This window comes from Rhinoderma darwinii, unplaced genomic scaffold (genome assembly GCF_050947455.1).
Source record: "Rhinoderma darwinii isolate aRhiDar2 unplaced genomic scaffold, aRhiDar2.hap1 Scaffold_684, whole genome shotgun sequence".
Lineage (NCBI taxonomy): Eukaryota > Metazoa > Chordata > Amphibia > Anura > Rhinodermatidae > Rhinoderma > Rhinoderma darwinii.
Window position 1 is genome coordinate 27,364 of NW_027464243.1, and position 22,687 is coordinate 50,050.

Genomic DNA, 22,687 nt, shown 5'->3' on the forward strand with positions numbered 1-22,687 from the left:
GTATCACCCACAGATGTCCCCATAACAGTGTATCATCCACAGATGTCCCCATAACAGTGTATCACCCACAGATGTCCCCATAACAGTGTATCACCCACAGATGTCCTCATAACAGTGTATCGCCCACAGATGTTCCCATAACAGTGTATCACCCACAGATGTCCCCATAACAGTGTATCACCCACAGATGTCCTCATAACAGTGTATCACCCACAGATGTCTCCATAACAGTGTATCCTCCACAGATGTCCTCATAACAGTGTATCACCCACAGATGTCCCCATAACATTGTATCACCCACAGATGTCCCCATAACAGTGTATCCTCCACAGATGTCTCCATAACAGTGTATCCTCCACAGATGTCTCCATAACAGTGTATCATCCACAGATGTCTCCATAACAGTGTATCACCCACAGATGTCCCCATAACAGTGTATCGCCCACAGATGTTCCCATAACAGTGTATCACCCACAGATGTCCCCATAACAGTGTATCCTCCACAGATGTCTCCATAACAGTGTATCATCCACAGATGTCTCCATAACAGTGTATCACCCACAGATGTCTCCATAACAGTGTATCATCCACAGATGTCCTCATAACAGTGTATCAACCACAGATGTCCTCATAACAGTGTATCACCCACAGATGTTCCCATAACAGTGTATCACCCACAGATGTCCCCATAACAGTGTATCACCCACAGATGTCCTCATAACAGTGTATCACCCACAGATGTCCCCATAACAGTGTATCACCCACAGATGTCCCCATAACAGTGTATCACCCACAGATGTCCTCATAACAGTGTATCACCCACAGATGTCCTCATAACAGTGTATCACCCACAGATGTCTCCATAACAGTGCATCATCCACAGATGTCCCCATAACAGTGTATCACCCACAGATGTCCCCATAACAGTGTATCACCCACAGATGTCCCCATAACAGTGTATCACCCACAGATGTCCTCATAACAGTGTATCATCCACAGATGTCCTCATAACAGTGTATCACCCACAGATGTCCCCATAACAGTGCATCATCCACAGATGTCCTCATAACAGTGTATCACCCACAGATGTCCCCATAACAGTGTATCATCCACAGATGTCTCCATAACAGTGTATCACCCACAGATGTCTCCATAACAGTGTATCACCCACAGATGTCCCCATAACAGTGTATCACCCACAGATGTCCCCATAACAGTGTATCCTCCACAGATGTCCCCATAACAGTGTATCCTCCACAGATGTCCTCATAACAGTGTATCACCCACAGATGTCCCCATAACAGTGCATCATCCACAGATGTCCTCATAACAGTGTATCACCCACAGATGTCCCCATAACAGTGTATCACCCACAGATGTCCCCATAACAGTGTATCACCCACAGATGTCTCATAACAGTGTATCCTCCACAGATGTCCTCATAACAGTGTATCACCCACAGATGTCCTCATAACAGTGTATCATCCACAGATGTCCCCATAACAGTGTATCCTCCACAGATGTCCTCATAACAGTGTATCCTCCACAGATGTCCTCATAACAGTGTATCACCCACAGATGTCCTCATAACAGTGTATCACCCACAGATGTCCCCATAACAGTGTATCATCCACAGATGTCCACATAACAATGTATCACCCACAGATGTCCCCATAACAGTGTATCCTCCACAGATCTCCCCATAACAGTGTATCACCCACAGATGTCCCCATAACAGTGTATCACCCACAGATGTCCCCATAACAGTGTATCACCCACAGATGTCCTCATAACAGTGTATCATCCACAGATGTCTCCATAACAGTGTATCACCCACAGATGTCTCCATAACAGTGTATCACCCACAGATGTCCCCATAACAGTGTATCACCCACAGATGTCCCCATAACAGTGTATCCTCCACAGATGTCCCCATAACAGTGCATCATCCACAGATGTCCTCATAACAGTGTATCACCCACAGATGTCTCCATAACAGTGTATCACCCACAGATGTCTCCATAACAGTGTATCACCCACAGATCTCTCCATAACAGTGTATCACCCACAGATGTCTCCATAACAGTGTATCATCCACAGATGTCCCCATAACAGTGTATCCTCCACAGATGTCCTCATAACAGTGTATCGCCCACAGATGTTCCCATAACAGTGTATCACCCACAGATGTCCCCATAACAGTGTATCACCCACAGATGTCCCCATAACAGTGTATCCTCCACAGATATCTCCATAACAGTGTATCATCCACAGATGTCCTCATAACAGTGTATCACCCACAGATGTCCTCATAACAGTGTATCCTCCACAGATGTCCCCATAACAGTGTATCATCCACAGATGTCCTCATAACAGTGTATCGCCCACAGATGTTCCCATAACAGTGTATCACCCACAGATGTCCCCATAACAGTGTATCACCCACAGATGTCCCCATAACAGTGTATCACCCACAGATGTCCCCATAACAGTGTATCATCCACAGATGTCCTCATAACAGTGTATCATCCACAGATGTCCCCATAACAGTGTATCACCCACAGATGCCCCCATAACAGTGTATCATCCACAGATGTCCCCATAACAGTGTATCATCCACAGATGTCCCCATAACAGTGTATCACCCACAGATGTCCCCATAACAGTGTATCATCCACAGATGTCCTCATAACAGTGTATCATCCACAGATGTCCCCATAACAGTGTATCACCCACAGATGTCCCCATAACAGTGTATCACCCACAGATGTCCCCATAACAGTGTATCACCCACAGATGCCCCATAACAGTGTATCACCCACAGATGTCTCTATAACAGTGTATCACCCACAGATGTCCCCATAACAGTGTATCACCCACAGATGTCCCCATAACAGTGTATCACCCACAGATGTCCTCATAACAGTGTATCACCCACAGATGTCCTCATAACAGTGTATCACCCACAGATGTCCCCATAACAGTGTATCATCCACAGATGTCCCCATAACAGTGTATCACCCACAGATGTCCCCATAACAGTGTATCACCCACAGATGTCCCCATAACAGTGTATCACCCACAGATGTCCCCATAACAGTGTATCCTCCACAGATGTCCCCATAACAGTGTATCACCCACAGATGTCCCCATAACAGTGTATCACCCACAGATGTCCTCATAACAGTGTATCACCCACAGATGTCCTCATAACAGTGTATCACCCACAGATGTCCCCATAACAGTGTATCATCCACAGATGTCCTCATAACAGTGTATCACCCACAGATGTCCCCATAACAGTGTATCACCCACAGATGTCCCCATAACAGTGTATCATCCACAGATGTCCCCATAACAGTGTATCCTCCACAGATGTCCCCATAACAGTGTATCACCCACAGATGTCTCCATAACAGTGCATCATCCACAGATGTCCCCATAACAGTGTATCATCCACAGATGTCCCCATAACAGTGTATCATCCACAGATGTCCCCATAACAGTGTATCACCCACAGATGTCTCCATAACAGTGTATCACCCACAGATGTCCCCATAACAGTGTATCACCCACAGATGTCCTCATAACAGTGTATCCTCCACAGATGTCCCCATAACAGTGTATCACCCACAGATGTCCTCATAACAGTGTATCACCCACAGATGTCCCCATAACAGTGTATCACCCACAGATGTCCCCATAACAGTGTATCATCCACAGATGTCCTCATAACAGTGTATCACCCACAGATGTCCCCATAACAGTGTATCATCCACAGATGTCCCCATAACAGTGTATCACCCACAGATGTCCCCATAACAGTGTATCACCCACAGATGTCTCCATAACAGTGTATCACCCACAGATGTCTCCATAACAGTGTATCGCCCACAGATGTCCCCATAACAATGTATCATCCACAGATGTCCTCATAACAGTGTATCACCCACAGATGCCTCCATAACAGTGTATCACCCACAGATGTCCCCATAACAGTGTATCATCCACAGATGTCCCCATAACAGTGTATCACCCACAGATGTCCCCATAACAGTGTATCATCCACAGATGTCCTCATAGCAGTGTATCACCCACAGATGTCCCCATAACAGTGTATCACCCACAGATGTCCCCATAACAGTGTATCACCCACAGATGTCTCCATAACAGTGTATCGCCCACAGATGTCCCCATAACAATGTATCATCCACAGATGTCCTCATAACAGTGTATCACCCACAGATGTCCCCATAACAGTGTATCATCCACAGATGTCCTCATAACAGTGTATCACCCACAGATGTCTCCATAACAGTGTATCGCCCACAGATGTCCCCATAACAATGTATCATCCACAGATGTCCCCATAACAGTGTATCACCCACAGATGTCCCCATAACAGTGTATCACCCACAGATGTCCTCATAACAGTGTATCGCCCACAGATGTTCCCATAACAGTGTATCACCCACAGATGTCCTCATAACAGTGTATCACCCACAGATGTCTCCATAACAGTGTATCACCCACAGATGTCCCCATAACAGTGTATCACCCACAGATGTCCTCATAACAGTGTATCCTCCACAGATGTCCCCATAACAGTGTATCACCCACAGATGTCCCCATAACAGTGTATCGCCCACAGATGTCCTCATAACAGTGTATCATCCACAGATGTCTCCATAACAGTGTATCACCCACAGATGTCTCCATAACAGTGTATCACCCACAGATGTTCCCATAACAGTGTATCACCCACAGATGTCCCCATAACAGTGTATCACCCACAGATGTTCCCATAACAGTGTATCACCCACAGATGTCCTCAGAACAGTGTATCACCCACAGATGTCTCCATAACAGTGTATCCTCCACAGATGTCCCCATAACAGTGTATCCTCCACAGATGTCCTCATAACAGTGTATCATCCACAGATGTCTCCATAACAGTGTATCACCCACAGATGTCTCCATAACAGTGTATCACCCACAGATGTTCCCATAACAGTGTATCACCCACAGATGTCCCCATAACAGTGTATCCTCCACAGATGTCCCCATAACAGTGTATCCTCCACAGATGTCCTCATAACAGTGTATCGCCCACAGATGTTCCCATAACAGTGTATCACCCACAGATGTCCCCATAACAGTGTATCACCCACAGATGTCCCCATAACAGTGTATCATCCACAGATGTCCCCATAACAGTGTATCACCCACAGATGTCCTCATAACAGTGTATCACCCACAGATGTTCCCATAACAGTGTATCACCCACAGATGTCCTCATAACAGTGTATCACCCACAGATGTCCCCATAACAGTGTATCACCCACAGATGTCCCCATAACAGTGTATCACCCACAGATGTCCTCATAACAGTGTATCACCCACAGATGTCCTCATAACAGTGTATCCTCCACAGATGTCCCCATAACAGTGTATCACCCACAGATGTCCTCATAACAGTGTATCATCCACAGATGTCTCCATAACAGTGTATCACCCACAGATGTCTCCATAACAGTGTATCCTCCACAGATGTCCCCATAACAGTGTATCACCCACAGATGTCCTCATAACAGTGTATCCTCCACAGATGTCCCCATAACAGTGTATCACCCACAGATGTCTCCATAACAGTGTATCACCCACAGATGTCCCCATAACAGTGTATCACCCACAGATGTCCCCATAACAGTGTATCACCCACAGATGTCCCCATAACAGTGTATCACCCACAGATGTCCCCATAACAGTGTATCACCCACAGATGTCCCCATAACAGTGCATCATCCACAGATGTCCTCATAACAGTGTATCACCCACAGATGTCTCCATAACAGTGTATCACCCACAGATGTCTCCATAACAGTGTATCACCCACAGATCTCTCCATAACAGTGTATCACCCACAGATGTCTCCATAACAGTGTATCATCCACAGATGTCCCCATAACAGTGTATCGCCCACAGATGTTCTCATAACAGTGTATCACCCACAGATGTCCCCATAACAGTGTATCATCCACAGATGTCCTCATAACAGTGTATCCTCCACAGATGTCCTCATAACAGTGTATCCTCCACAGATGTCCTCATAACAGTGTATCACCCACAGATGTCCTCATAACAGTGTATCCTCCACAGATGTCCTCATAACAGTGTATCCTCCACAGATGTCCTCATAACAGTGTATCCTCCACAGATGTCCTCATAACAGTGTATCACCCACAGATGTCCCCATAACAGTGTATCACCCACAGATGTCCCCATAACAGTGTATCACCCACAGATGTCCCCATAACAGTGTATCACCCACAGATGTCCCCATAACAGTGTATCACCCACAGATGTCCCCATAACAGTGTATCACCCACAGATGTCTCCATAACAGTGTATCACCCACAGATCTCTCCATAACAGTGTATCACCCACAGATGTCTCCATAACAGTGTATCATCCACAGATGTCCCCATAACAGTGTATCGCCCACAGATGTTCTCATAACAGTGTATCACCCACAGATGTCCCCATAACAGTGTATCATCCACAGATGTCCTCATAACAGTGTATCCTCCACAGATGTCCTCATAACAGTGTATCCTCCACAGATGTCCTCATAACAGTGTATCACCCACAGATGTCCCCATAACAGTGTATCACCCACAGATGTCCCCATAACAGTGTATCACCCACAGATGTCCCCATAACAGTGTATCACCCACAGATGTCCCCATAACAGTGTATCATCCACAGATGTCTCCATAACAGTGTATCACCCACAGATGTCCCCATAACAGTGTATCCTCCACAGATGTCTCCATAACAGTGTATCGCCCACAGATGTTCCCATAACAGTGTATCACCCACAGATGTCCCCATAACAGTGTATCACCCACAGATGTCCCCATAACAGTGTATCCTCCACAGATGTCTCCATAACAGTGTATCATCCACAGATGTCCTCATAACAGTGTATCACCCACAGATGTCCTCATAACAGTGTATCCTCCACAGATGTCCCCATAACAGTGTATCATCCACAGATGTCCTCATAACAGTGTATCGCCCACAGATGTTCCCATAACAGTGTATCACCCACAGATGTCCCCATAACAGTGTATCACCCACAGATGTCCCCATAACAGTGTATCATCCACAGATGTCCTCATAACAGTGTATCATCCACAGATGTCCCCATAACAGTGTATCACCCACAGATGTCCTCATAACAGTGTATCATCCACAGATGTCCCCATAACAGTGTATCACCCACAGATGTCCCCATAACAGTGTATCACCCACAGATGTCCCCATAACAGTGTATCACCCACAGATGCCCCATAACAGTGTATCACCCACAGATGTCCTCATAACAGTGTATCACCCACAGATGTCCTCATAACAGTGTATCACCCACAGATGTCCCCATAACAGTGTATCATCCACAGATGTCCTCATAACAGTGTATCACCCACAGATGTCCCCATAACAGTGTATCACCCACAGATGTCCCCATAACAGTGTATCATCCACAGATGTCCCCATAACAGTGTATCCTCCACAGATGTCCCCATAACAGTGTATCACCCACAGATGTCTCCATAACAGTGCATCATCCACAGATGTCCCCATAACAGTGTATCATCCACAGATGTCCCCATAACAGTGTATCATCCACAGATGTCCCCATAACAGTGTATCACCCACAGATGTCTCCATAACAGTGTATCACCCACAGATGTCCCCATAACAGTGTATCACCCACAGATGTCCTCATAACAGTGTATCATCCACAGATGTCCTCATAACAGTGTATCATCCACAGATGTCCTCATAACAGTGTATCACCCACAGATGTCTCCATAACAGTGTATCGCCCACAGATGTCCCCATAACAATGTATCATCCACAGATGTCCTCATAACAGTGTATCATCCACAGATGTCCCCATAACAGTGTATCACCCACAGATGCCTCCATAACAGTGTATCACCCACAGATGTCCCCATAACAGTGTATCATCCACAGATGTCCCCATAACAGTGTATCACCCACAGATGTCCCCATAACAGTGTATCATCCACAGATGTCCTCATAGCAGTGTATCATCCACAGATGTCCCCATAACAGTGTATCACCCACAGATGTCCTCATAACAGTGTATCACCCACAGATGTCTCCATAACAGTGTATCACCCACAGATGTCCTCATAACAGTGTATCACCCACAGATGTCCCCATAACAGTGTATCGCCCACAGATGTCCCCATAACAATGTATCATCCACAGATGTCCTCATAACAGTGTATCATCCACAGATGTCCCCATAACAATGTATCACCCACAGATGTCTCCATAACAGTGTATCACCCACAGATGTCCCCATAACAGTGTATCACCCACAGATGTCCCCATAACAGTGTATCCTCCACAGATGTCCCCATAACAATGTATCATCCACAGATGTCCTCATAACAGTGTATCACCCACAGATGCCTCCATAACAGTGTATCACCCACAGATGTCCCCATAACAGTGTATCATCCACAGATGTCCCCATAACAGTGTATCACCCACAGATGTCCCCATAACAGTGTATCACCCACAGATGTCCCCATAACAGTGTATCACCCACAGATGTCCTCATAACAGTGTATCACCCACAGATGTCCTCATAACAGTGTATCCTCCACAGATGTCCCCATAACAGTGTATCACCCACAGATGTCTCCATAACAGTGCATCATCCACAGATGTCCCCATAACAGTGCATCATCCACAGATGTCCTCATAACAGTGTATCATCCACAGATGTCTCCATAACAGTGTATCCTCCACAGATGTCTCCATAACAGTGTATCATCCACAGATGTCCCCATAACAGTGTATCATCCACAGATGTCTCCATAACAGTGTATCACCCACAGATGTCCCCATAACAGTGTATCACCCACAGATGTCCCCATAACAGTGTATCACCCACAGATGTCCCCATAACAGTGTATCACCCACAGATGTCCCCATAACAGTGTATCACCCACAGATGTCCCCATAACAGTGTATCACCCACAGATGTTCCCATAACAGTGTATCACCCACAGATGTCTCCATAACAGTGTATCACCCACAGATGTCCCCATAACAGTGTATCACCCACAGATGTCCCCATAACAGTGTATCACCCACAGATGTCCTCATAACAGTGTATCACCCACAGATGTCCCCATAACAGTGTATCCTCCACAGATGTCCCCATAACAGTGTATCACCCACAGATGTCTCCATAACAGTGTATCACCCACAGATCTCTCCATAACAGTGTATCACCCACAGATGTCTCCATAACAGTGTATCATCCACAGATGTCCCCATAACAGTGTATCCTCCACAGATGTCCTCATAACAGTGTATCGCCCACAGATGTTCCCATAACAGTGTATCACCCACAGATGTCCCCATAACAGTGTATCACCCACAGATGTCCCCATAACAGTGTATCCTCCACAGATGTCTCCATAACAGTGTATCATCCACAGATGTCCTCATAACAGTGTATCACCCACAGATGTCCTCATAACAGTGTATCATCCACAGATGTCCCCATAACAGTGTATCCTCCACAGATGTCCTCATAACAGTGTATCGCCCACAGATGTTCCCATAACAGTGTATCACCCACAGATGTCCCCATAACAGTGTATCACCCACAGATGTCCCCATAACAGTGTATCCTCCACAGATGTCTCCATAACAGTGTATCATCCACAGATGTCCTCATAACAGTGTATCACCCACAGATGTCCTCATAACAGTGTATCATCCACAGATGTCCTCATAACAGTGTATCCTCCACAGATGTCCCCATAACAGTGTATCATCCACAGATGTCCCCATAACAGTGTATCATCCACAGATGTCCTCATAACAGTGTATCGCCCACAGATGTTCCCATAACAGTGTATCACCCACAGATGTCCCCATAACAGTGTATCACCCACAGATGTCCCCATAACAGTGTATCATCCACAGATGTCCTCATAACAGTGTATCATCCACAGATGTCCCCATAACAGTGTATCACCCACAGATGTCCTCATAACAGTGTATCATCCACAGATGTCCCCATAACAGTGTATCACCCACAGATGTCCCCATAACAGTGTATCACCCACAGATGTCCCCATAACAGTGTATCACCCACAGATGCCCCATAACAGTGTATCACCCACAGATGTCCTCATAACAGTGTATCACCCACAGATGTCCTCATAACAGTGTATCACCCACAGATGTCCCCATAACAGTGTATCACCCACAGATGTCCCCATAACAGTGTATCACCCACAGATGTCCTCATAACAGTGTATCACCCACAGATGTCCCCATAACAGTGTATCACCCACAGATGTCCCCATAACAGTGTATCATCCACAGATGTCCCCATAACAGTGTATCATCCACAGATGTCCCCATAACAGTGTATCATCCACAGATGTCCCCATAACAATGTATCATCCACAGATGTCCTCATAACAGTGTATCACCCACAGATGTCCCCATAACAGTGTATCACCCACAGATGTCCCCATAACAGTGTATCATCCACAGATGTCCCCATAACAGTGTATCCTCCACAGATGTCCCATAACAGTGTATCACCCACAGATGTCTCCATAACAGTGCATCATCCACAGATGTCCCCATAACAGTGTATCATCCACAGATGTCCCCATAACAGTGTATCATCCACAGATGTCCCCATAACAGTGTATCACCCACAGATGTCTCCATAACAGTGTATCACCCACAGATGTCCCCATAACAGTGTATCACCCACAGATGTCCTCATAACAGTGTATCATCCACAGATGTCCTCATAACAGTGTATCATCCACAGATGTCCTCATAACAGTGTATCACCCACAGATGTCTCCATAACAGTGTATCGCCCACAGATGTCCCCATAACAATGTATCATCCACAGATGTCCTCATAACAGTGTATCACCCACAGATGCCTCCATAACAGTGTATCACCCACAGATGTCCCCATAACAGTGTATCATCCACAGATGTCCCCATAACAGTGTATCACCCACAGATGTCCCCATAACAGTGTATCATCCACAGATGTCCTCATAGCAGTGTATCACCCACAGATGTCCCCATAACAGTGTATCACCCACAGATGTCCCCATAACAGTGTATCACCCACAGATGTCTCCATAACAGTGTATCGCCCACAGATGTCCCCATAACAATGTATCATCCACAGATGTCCTCATAACAGTGTATCATCCACAGATGTCCCCATAACAGTGTATCACCCACAGATGTCCCCATAACAGTGTATCATCCACAGATGTCCTCATAACAGTGTATCACCCACAGATGTCTCCATAACAGTGTATCGCCCACAGATGTCCCCATAACAATGTATCATCCACAGATGTCCCCATAACAGTGTATCACCCACAGATGTCCCCATAACAGTGTATCACCCACAGATGTCCTCATAACAGTGTATCGCCCACAGATGTTCCCATAACAGTGTATCACCCACAGATGTCCCCATAACAGTGTATCACCCACAGATGTCCTCATAACAGTGTATCACCCACAGATGTCTCCATAACAGTGTATCCTCCACAGATGTCCTCATAACAGTGTATCGCCCACAGATGTTCCCATAACAGTGTATCACCCACAGATGTCCCCATAACAGTGTATCACCCACAGATGTCCTCATAACAGTGTATCACCCACAGATGTTCCCATAACAGTGTATCACCCACAGATGTCCCCATAACAGTGTATCACCCACAGATGTCCTCATAACAGTGTATCACCCACAGATGTCCCCATAACAGTGTATCACCCACAGATGTCCCCATAACAGTGTATCACCCACAGATGTCCTCATAACAGTGTATCACCCACAGATGTCCTCATAACAGTGTATCCTCCACAGATGTCCCCATAACAGTGTATCACCCACAGATGTCTCCATAACAGTGCATCATCCACAGATGTCCCCATAACAGTGCATCATCCACAGATGTCCTCATAACAGTGTATCCTCCACAGATGTCCCCATAACAGTGTATCACCCACAGATGTCCCCATAACAGTGTATCACCCACAGATGTCCCCATAACAGTGTATCACCCACAGATGTCTCCATAACAGTGTATCACCCACAGATGTCTCCATAACAGTGTATCACCCACAGATCTCTCCATAACAGTGTATCACCCACAGATGTCTCCATAACAGTGTATCATCCACAGATGTCCCCATAACAGTGTATCCTCCACAGATGTCCCCATAACAGTGTATCACCCACAGATGTCTCCATAACAGTGCATCATCCACAGATGTCCCCATAACAGTGCATCATCCACAGATGTCCTCATAACAGTGTATCCTCCACAGATGTCCCCATAACAGTGTATCACCCACAGATGTCCCCATAACAGTGTATCGCCCACAGATGTTCCCATAACAGTGTATCACCCACAGATGTCCTCATAACAGTGTATCACCCACAGATGTCCCCATAACAGTGTATCCTCCACAGATGTCCTCATAACAGTGTATCACCCACAGATGTCTCCATAACAGTGTATCATCCACAGATGTCCCCATAACAGTGTATCCTCCACAGATGTCCTCATAACAGTGTATCGCCCACAGATGTTCCCATAACAGTGTATCACCCACAGATGTCCTCATAACAATGTATCACCCACAGATGTCCCCATAACAGTGTATCACCCACAGATGTCCCCATAACAGTGTATCACCCACAGATGTCTCCATAACAGTGTATCGCCCACAGATGTCCTCATAACAGTGTATCACCCACAGATGTCCTCATAACAGTGTATCCTCCACAGATGTCCCCATAACAGTGTATCACCCACAGATGTCCCCATAACAGTGTATCACCCACAGATGTTCCCATAACAGTGTATCCTCCACAGATGTCCTCATAACAGTGTATCGCCCACAGATGTTCCCATAACAGTGTATCACCCACAGATGTCCCCATAACAGTGTATCGCCCACAGATGTCCCCATAACAATGTATCATCCACAGATGTCCTCATAACAGTGTATCATCCACAGATGTCCCCATAACAGTGTATCACCCACAGATGTCCCCATAACAGTGTATCACCCACAGATGTCCTCATAACAGTGTATCACCCACAGATGTCCCCATAACAATGTATCACCCACAGATGTCCCCATAACAGTGTATCATCCACAGATGTCCTCATAACAGTGTATCATCCACAGATGTCCCCATAACAGTGTATCACCCACAGATGTCCTCATAACAGTGTATCATCCACAGATGTCCCCATAACAGTGTATCACCCACAGATGTCCCCATAACAGTGTATCACCCACAGATGTCCCCATAACAGTGTATCACCCACAGATGCCCCATAACAGTGTATCACCCACAGATGTCCTCATAACAGTGTATCACCCACAGATGTCCTCATAACAGTGTATCACCCACAGATGTCCCCATAACAGTGTATCATCCACAGATGTCCTCATAACAGTGTATCACCCACAGATGTCCCCATAACAGTGTATCACCCACAGATGTCCCCATAACAGTGTATCATCCACAGATGTCCCCATAACAGTGTATCCTCCACAGATGTCCCCATAACAGTGTATCACCCACAGATGTCTCCATAACAGTGTATCACCCACAGATGTCTCCATAACAGTGTATCACCCACAGATGTCCCCATAACAGTGTATCACCCACAGATGTCCTCATAACAATGTATCACCCACAGATGTTCCCATAACAGTGTATCACCCACAGATGTCCCCATAACAGTGTATCACCCACAGATGTCCCCATAACAGTGTATCACCCACAGATGTCCTCATAACAGTGTATCACCCACAGATGTCTCCATAACAGTGTATCATCCACAGATGTCCCCATAACAGTGTATCATCCACAGATGTCCCCATAACAGTGTATCATCCACAGATGTCCCCATAACAGTGTATCACCCACAGATGTCTCCATAACAGTGTATCACCCACAGATGTCCCCATAACAGTGTATCACCCACAGATGTCCTCATAACAGTGTATCATCCACAGATGTCCTCATAACAGTGTATCATCCACAGATGTCCTCATAACAGTGTATCACCCACAGATGTCTCCATAACAGTGTATCGCCCACAGATGTCCCCATAACAATGTATCATCCACAGATGTCCTCATAACAGTGTATCACCCACAGATGCCTCCATAACAGTGTATCACCCACAGATGTCCCCATAACAGTGTATCACCCACAGATGTCCCCATAACAGCGTATCACCCACAGATGTCCCCATAACAGTGTATCACCCACAGATGTCCCCATAACAGTGTATCATCCACAGATGTCCCCATAACAGTGTATCACCCACAGATGTCCCCATAACAGTGTATCACCCACAGATGTCCCCATAACAGTGTATCATCCACAGATGTCCTCATAGCAGTGTATCCTCCACAGATGTCCCCATAACAGTGTATCACCCACAGATGTCTCCATAACAGTGTATCGCCCACAGATGTCCCCATAACAATGTATCATCCACAGATGTCCTCATAACAGTGTATCACCCACAGATGTCCCCATAACAGTGTATCATCCACAGATGTCCTCATAACAGTGTATCACCCACAGATGTCTCCATAACAGTGTATCGCCCACAGATGTCCCCATAACAATGTATCATCCACAGATGTCCTCATAACAGTGTATCACCCACAGATGTCCCCATAACAGTGTATCACCCACAGATGTCCTCATAACCGTGTATCACCCACAGATGTCCTCATAACAGTGTATCACCCACAGATGTCCCCATAACAGTGTATCACCCACAGATGTCCTCATAACCGTGTATCACCCACAGATGTCCTCATAACAGTGTATCACCCACAGATGCCTCCATAACAGTGTATCACCCACAGATGTCCCCATAACAGTGTATCATCCACAGATGTCCCCATAACAGTGTATCACCCACAGATGTCCCCATAACAGTGTATCATCCACAGATGTCCCCATAACAGTGTATCACCCACAGATGTCCCCATAACAATGTATCATCCACAGATGTCCTCATAACAGTGTATCACCCACAGATGCCTCCATAACAGTGTATCACCCACAGATGTCCCCATAACAGTGTATCACCCACAGATGCCCCCATAACAGTGTATCATCCACAGATGTCCCCATAACAGTGTATCACCCACAGATGCCTCCATAACAGTGTATCACCCACAGATGTCCCCATAACAGTGTATCACCCACAGATGTCCCCATAACAGTGTATCACCCACAGATGTCCCCATAACAGTGTATCACCCACAGATGTCTCCATAACAGTGTATCATCCACAGATGTCCCCATAACAGTGTATCACCCACAGATGTCTCCATAACAGTGTATCACCCACAGATGTCCCCATAACAGTGTATCACCCACAGATGTCCCCATAACAGTGTATCATCCACAGATGTCCTCATAACAGTGTATCACCCACAGATGTCCCCATAACAGTGTATCATCCACAGATGTCTCCATAACAGTGTATCACCCACAGATGTCCCCATAACAATGTATCATCCACAGATGTCTCCATAACAATGTATCATCCACAGATGTCTCCATAACAGTGTATCATCCACAGATGTCCCCATAACAATGTATCACCCACAGATGTCCTCATAACAATGTATCACCCACAGATGTCCCCATAACAGTGTATCACCCACAGATGTCTCCATAACAGTGTATCACCCACAGATGTCCCCATAACAGTGTATCATCCACAGATGTCTCCATAACAGTGTATCATCCACAGATGTCTCCATAACAGTGTATCACCCACAGATGTCCCCATAACAGTGTATCATCCACAGATGTCCTCATAACAGTGTATCATCCATAGATGTCTCCATAACAGTGTATCATCCACAGATGTCCTCATAACAGTGTATCACCCACAGATGTCCCCATAACAGTGTATCACCCACAGATGTCCCCATAACAGTGTATCATCCACAGATGTCCTCATAACAGTGTATCATCCACAGATGTCCCCATAACAGTGTATCACCCACAGATGTCCTCATAACAGTGTATCACCCACAGATGTCCTCATAACAGTGTATCACCCACAGATGTCCTCATAACAGTGTCTCATCCACAGATGTCCCCATAACAGTGTATCATCCACAGATGTCCCCATAACAGTGTATCACCCCCAGATGTCCCCATAACAGTGTATCACCCACAGATGTCCCCATAACAGTGTATCACCCACAGATGTCCTCATAACAGTGTATCATCCACAGATGTCCTCATAACAGTGTATCACCCACAGATGTCCCCATAACAGTGTATCACCCCCAGATGTCCCCATAACAGTGTATCACCCACAGATGTCCCCATAACAGTGTATCACCCCCAGATGTCCCCATAACAGTGTATCACCCACAGATGTCCCCATAACAGTGTATCACCCACAGATGTCCTCATAACAGTGTATCATCCACAGATGTCCTCATAACAGTGTATCATCCACAGATGTCCCCATAACAGTGTATCACCCACAGATGTCCCCATAACAGTGTATCATCCACAGATGTCCTCATAACAGTGTATCACCCACAGATGTCCCCATAACAGTGTATCACCCACAGATGTCTTCATAACAGTGTATCCTCCACAGATGTCCCCATAACAGTGTATCACCCACAGATGTCCCCATAACAGTGTATCACCCACAGATGTCCTCATAACAGTGTATCACCCACAGATGTCCCCATAACAGTGTATCATCCACAGATGTCCCCATAACAGTGTATCACCCACAGATGTCCCCATAACAGTGTATCATCCACAGATGTCTCCATAACAGTGTATCATCCACAGATGTCCCCATAACAGTGTATCACCCACAGATGTCCCCATAACAGTGTATCGTCCACAGATGTCCCCATAACAGTGTATCACCCACAGATGTCCCCATAACAGTGTATCATCCACAGATGTCCCCATAACAGTGTATCGCCCACAGATGTCCCCATAACAGTGTATCGCCCACAGATGTCCCCATAACAGTGTATCATCCACAGATGTCCTCATAACAGTGTATCCTCCACAGATGTCCCCATAACAGTGTATCCTCCACAGATGTCCCCATAACAGTGTATCACCCACAGATGTCCCCATAACAGTGTATCATCCACAGATGTCCTCATAACAGTGTATCACCCACAGATGTCCCCATAACAGTGTATCATCCACAGATGTCCTCATAACAGTGTATCATCCACAGATGTCTCCATAACAGTGTATCGCCCACAGATGCCCCCATAACAGTGTATCACCCACAGATGTCCTCATAACAGTGTATCACCCACAGATGTCCTCATAACAGTGTATCACCCACAGATGTCTCCATAACAGTGTATCCTCCACAGATGTCCCCATAACAGTGTATCCTCCACAGATGTCCTCATAACAGTGTATCACCCACAGATGTCCTCATAACAGTGTATCACCCACAGATGTCCTCATAACAGTGTATCACCCACAGATGTCCTCATAACAGTGTATCACCCACAGATGTCTCCATAACAGTGTATCACCCACAGATGTCCCCATAACAGTGTATCACCCACAGATGTCTCCATAACAGTGTATCACCCACAGATGTCCTCATAACAGTGTATCCTCCACAGATGTCCTCATAACAGTGTATCACCCACAGATGTCTCCATAACAGTGTATCACCCACAGATGTCCCCATAACAGTGTATCACCCACAGATGTCCTCATAACAGTGTATCACCCACAGATGTCCCCATAACAGTGTATCACCCACAGATGTCCTCATAACAGTGTATCACCCACAGATGTCCCCATAACAGTGTATCATCCACAGATGTCCCCATAACAGTGTATCACCCACAGATGTCCCCATAACAGTGTATCACCCACAGATGTCCTCATAACAGTGTATCATCCACAGATGTCCCCATAACAGTGTATCACCCACAGATGTCTCCATAACAGTGTATCACCCACAGATGTCCTCATAACAGTGTATCACCCACAGATGTCCCCATAACAGTGTATCACCCACAGATGTCCCCATAACAGTGTATCACCCACAGATGTCCTCATAACAGTGTATCATCCACAGATGTCCCCATAACAGTGTATCACCCACAGATGTCCCCATAACAGTGTATCATCCACAGATGTCCCCATAACAGTGTATCACCCACAGATGTCCCCATAACAGTGTATCACCCACAGATGTCCTCATAACAGTGTATCACCCACAGATGTCCCCATAACAGTGTATCACCCACAGATGTCCCCATAACAGTGTATCCTCCACAGATGTCCCCATAACAGTGTATCATCCACAGATGTCCTCATAACAGTGTATCACCCACAGATGTCCCCATAACAGTGTATCCTCCACAGATGTCCCCATAACAGTGTATCACCCACAGATGTCCCCATAACAGTGTATCACCCACAGATGCCCCCATAACAGTGTATCACCCACAGATGTCCCCATAACAGTGTATCACCCACAGATGTCTCCATAACAGTGTATCACCCACAGATGTCCCCATAACAGTGTATCACCCACAGATGTCCCCATAACAGTGTATCACCCACAGATGCCCCCATAACAGTGTATCACCCACAGATGTCTCCATAACACTGGGGATGACAGATATTTGGTATATATACACCGGGGGGGTATATTTGCAGTGTATAGACTTGTGCCAGGCGGGGCGGGTACCTTGGTGTTGGGCACAGATGCCGGTTTTCCGCTGAGGATGGATGGGGGCAGCTTCACCCTCTCTTTTCGGGGCTGTCCGGTGACATCTACGTCCAGGCTGTGACTCAGTGGCTGATACCTGCGAGCTGGGATTATTCCGGGACGCCTGTAGTCCTCACCCACTGCAGAAATACCAGGATGTTATAATACTACGGTGGGCACAGAGTCCGTTATAAGGGCACCGACAGATGTCACAGGGTCGTCGTGTCCCGCTCCTCTCTGAACCGCCCTGTCACATAGAATAGAGGGGGGTCCTAACTTCATGAACCCCACCACTTGGGGGCCAGAACTTGCTGCCACCCCTCCCCCTCCCCTCTGAGGTCGTACCACCATGTTACATTCTATGTGCAGCATCATATAAAGTTGTGGGGGCACTGCCTTACCTGACCGCTGCGGTGACCCCCCGGAGGACTCGGAGTGAGCTGGCGTCGTGTCGCTGTCAACCCGGCAGCCTGCAGAACAGGGAGACGGTTATAAACGCCCCGTCATCCTCACCCTATGAGATCCATCACATTTTATACTCCAGTCACATCTAAAGCTGCGTGGACAATTCTGTTGATTCTGCCTGTTATTTCTGTCTGGCTGATCTACTTCCCTCACTGCAGTCCCTGCTTGTTCAGTGTGTGGTCACAGCATGTACTCTGCAGGTAAACCTACATCTACCACAATGCAACACAGCAGAGTATTTACAAGTGTTTGGACTGCAGCTGGTACATTATGGGCAGGGGTCTCCTATAACGTATGCCCTGCACCTCATCGACAGCTTGGTCCAGGTAGAGTGGGTTCTGGTAATGCCAAGCTGGATGGTGATGACATCATTGCTCCCCCTATGACATCACAGCCGTGTTCTGGGTACAGGGAACGGTTAATACTGTGAATTCTAGACATAAGAAGATCTCCAGGCACCTGATTGCCGGTCCTCGATGCTGAAGGCCAGGTCCTCCTCCTCCTCCTCGTCCTCCTCCTCCTCCTGGGCCTCGTCCCGGGGTCTGGAGAACGGCGGCAGCTGCTGAGAGAGAAGGTCCAAGTCCGGAGCCTGAGGAGAGAGAATCAGTCCAAGGACTCCTCAGACTATGCCTTATAATTGTCACAGGTCAAGGTAGGAGAGACAGCCAGGAGACAGGTACAAGGCAGGTGAGACAGCCATGAGACAGGTACAAGGCAGGTGAGACAGCCATGAGACAGGTACAAGGCAGGTGAGACAGCCATGAGACAGGTACATGGTAGGTGAGACAGCCATGAGACAGGTACAAGGCAGGTGAGACAGCCATGAGACAGGTCCAAGGTAGGTGAGACAGCCATGAGACAGGTACAAGGCAGGTGAGACAGCCATGAGACAGGTACAAGGCAGGTGAGACAGCCATGAGACAGGTACAAGGCAGGTGAGACAGCCATGAGACAGGTACAAGGTAGGTGAGACAGCCATGAGACAGGTACAAGGCAGGTGAGACAGCCATGAGACAGGTACAAGGCAGGTGAGACAGCCATGAGACAGGTACAAGGCAGGTGAGACAGCCATGAGACAGGTACAAGGTAGGTGAGACAGCCATGAGACAGGTACAAGGCAGGTGAGACAGCCATGAGACAGGTACAAGGTAGGTGAGACAGCCATGAGACAGGTACAAGGTAGGTGAGACAGCCATGAGACAGGTACAAGGTAGGTGTGACAAGCATTATACAGGTGAGACAGTGATAGGCCAGGTGTGATAACCATTATACAGGTGTGACAGCCATAGACAGGTGTGACAGTGATCAGACAGGTGTGACAGCCATAAGACAGGTGTGACAGTGATCAGACAGGTGTGACAGCCATAAGACAGGTGTGACAACCATTATACAGGTGTGACAGTGAAAGGACATGTGTGACAACCATTATACAGGTAAGACAATGATACCAAAAGTGTGACAACCATTATGAAGGTGCGACAGTCATAAGACAGGTGTGACAACCATTATACAGGTGAGGCAGTGATAAGACAGGTGTGATAGTCATAAGACAGGTGTGACAACCATTATACAGGTGTGTCATTGATAAGACAGGTATGACAACCATTATACAGGTGAGACAATGATTCGACAAGTTTGACAATCATTATGCAGGTGTGACAGCCATAAGACAGGTGGGACAACCATTATACAGGCGACAGTGATAAGACAGGTGTGACAGCCATAAGACAGGTGTGACAACCATTATACAAGTGTGACAACCGTTATATAGGTGAGACAGTGTTAAGACAGGTGTGACAGCCATAAGACAGGTGTGACAGCCATTAGACAGGTGTGACAGCCATTAGACAGGTGTGACAGCCATAAGACAGGTGTGACAGCCATAAGACAGGTGTCACAGCCATAAGACAGGTGTCACAGCCATAAGACAGGTGTGACAACCATAAGACAGGTGTGACAACCATTATACAGGTGTGACAACCATTATACAGGTGTGACAGTGATAGGACTAGTGTGACAACCATTATACAGGTGAGACAGCGATAGGACAGGTGTGACAACCATTATACAGGTGTGACAGTGATAAGACAGGTGTGACAACCATTATACAGGTGAGACAGTGATAAGACAGGTGTGACAGCCATAAGACAGGTGTGACAGTGATAAGACAGGTGTGACTGATAAGACAGGTGAGACAGTGATAAGACAGGTGTGACAACCATTATACAGGTGTGACAGTGATAAGACAGGTGTGACAACCATTATACAGGTGAGACAGTGATAAGACAGGTGTGACAGCCATAAGACAGGTGTGACAGTGATAAGACAGGTGTGACAACCATTATACAGGTGAGACAGTGATAAGACAGGTGTGACAGCCATAAGACAGGTGTGACAGTGATAAGACAGGTGTGACTGATAATACAGGTGAGACAGTGATAAGACAGGTGTGACAACCATTATACAGGTGTGACAGTGATAAGACAGGTGTGACAACCATTATACAGGTGTGACAGTGATAAGACAGGTGTGACAACCATTATACAGGTGAGACAGTGATAAGACAGGTGTGACAACCATTATACAGGTGAGACAGTGATAAGACAGGTGTGACAGCCATAAGACAGGTGTGACAGTGATAAGACAGGTGTGACTGATAAGACAGGTGAGACAGTGATAAGACAGGTGTGACAACCATTATACAGGTGTGACAGTGATAAGACAGGTGTGACAACCATTATACAGGTGTGACAGTGATAAGACAGGTGTGACAGTGAAAGGACATGTGTGACAACCATTATACAGGTGTGTCATTGATAAGACAGGTGTGACAACAATTATACAGGTGAGACAATGATAGGACAAGTTTGACAACCATTATGCAGGTGTGACAGCCATAAGACAGGTGTGACAACCGTTATACAGGTGAGACAGTGATAAGACAGGTGTGACAGCCATAAGACAGGTGTGACAACCGTTATACAAGTGAGACAGTGATAAGACAGGTGTGACAGCCATAAGAAAGGTGTGACGGTGGTAATACAGGTGGGACAACCATTATACAGGTGAGACAGTGATAAGACAGGTGGGACAGTGATCAGACAGGTGGGACAACCATTATACAGGTGGGACAGTGATCAGACAGGTGTGACAACCATTATACAGGTGTGACAGCCATAAGACAGGTGTGACAATCATTATACAGGTGGGACAGTGATAGGACAAGTGTGACAACCATTATACAGGTGAGACAGTGATAAGACAGGTGTGACAATAATTACACAGGTGTGACATTGATAAGACAGG

General features: G+C 46.5%; 1 protein-coding gene across 1 annotated transcript in view; it reads right to left on the reverse strand.

Annotated features, from left to right (window-relative positions):
- Positions 1-22,687, reverse strand: part of SPAG17 (sperm associated antigen 17) — a 158,949-nt gene that overhangs the window by 18,777 nt on the left and 117,485 nt on the right. The window contains exons 38-40 of the mRNA XM_075849108.1: positions 19,841-19,970; positions 19,318-19,386; positions 18,896-19,056 (exon numbers count right to left, since the gene is read on the reverse strand). Of these exons, the coding sequence (XP_075705223.1) occupies positions 18,896-19,056; positions 19,318-19,386; positions 19,841-19,970 (360 nt within the window). The remainder of the gene's footprint in view (positions 1-18,895; positions 19,057-19,317; positions 19,387-19,840; positions 19,971-22,687) is intronic.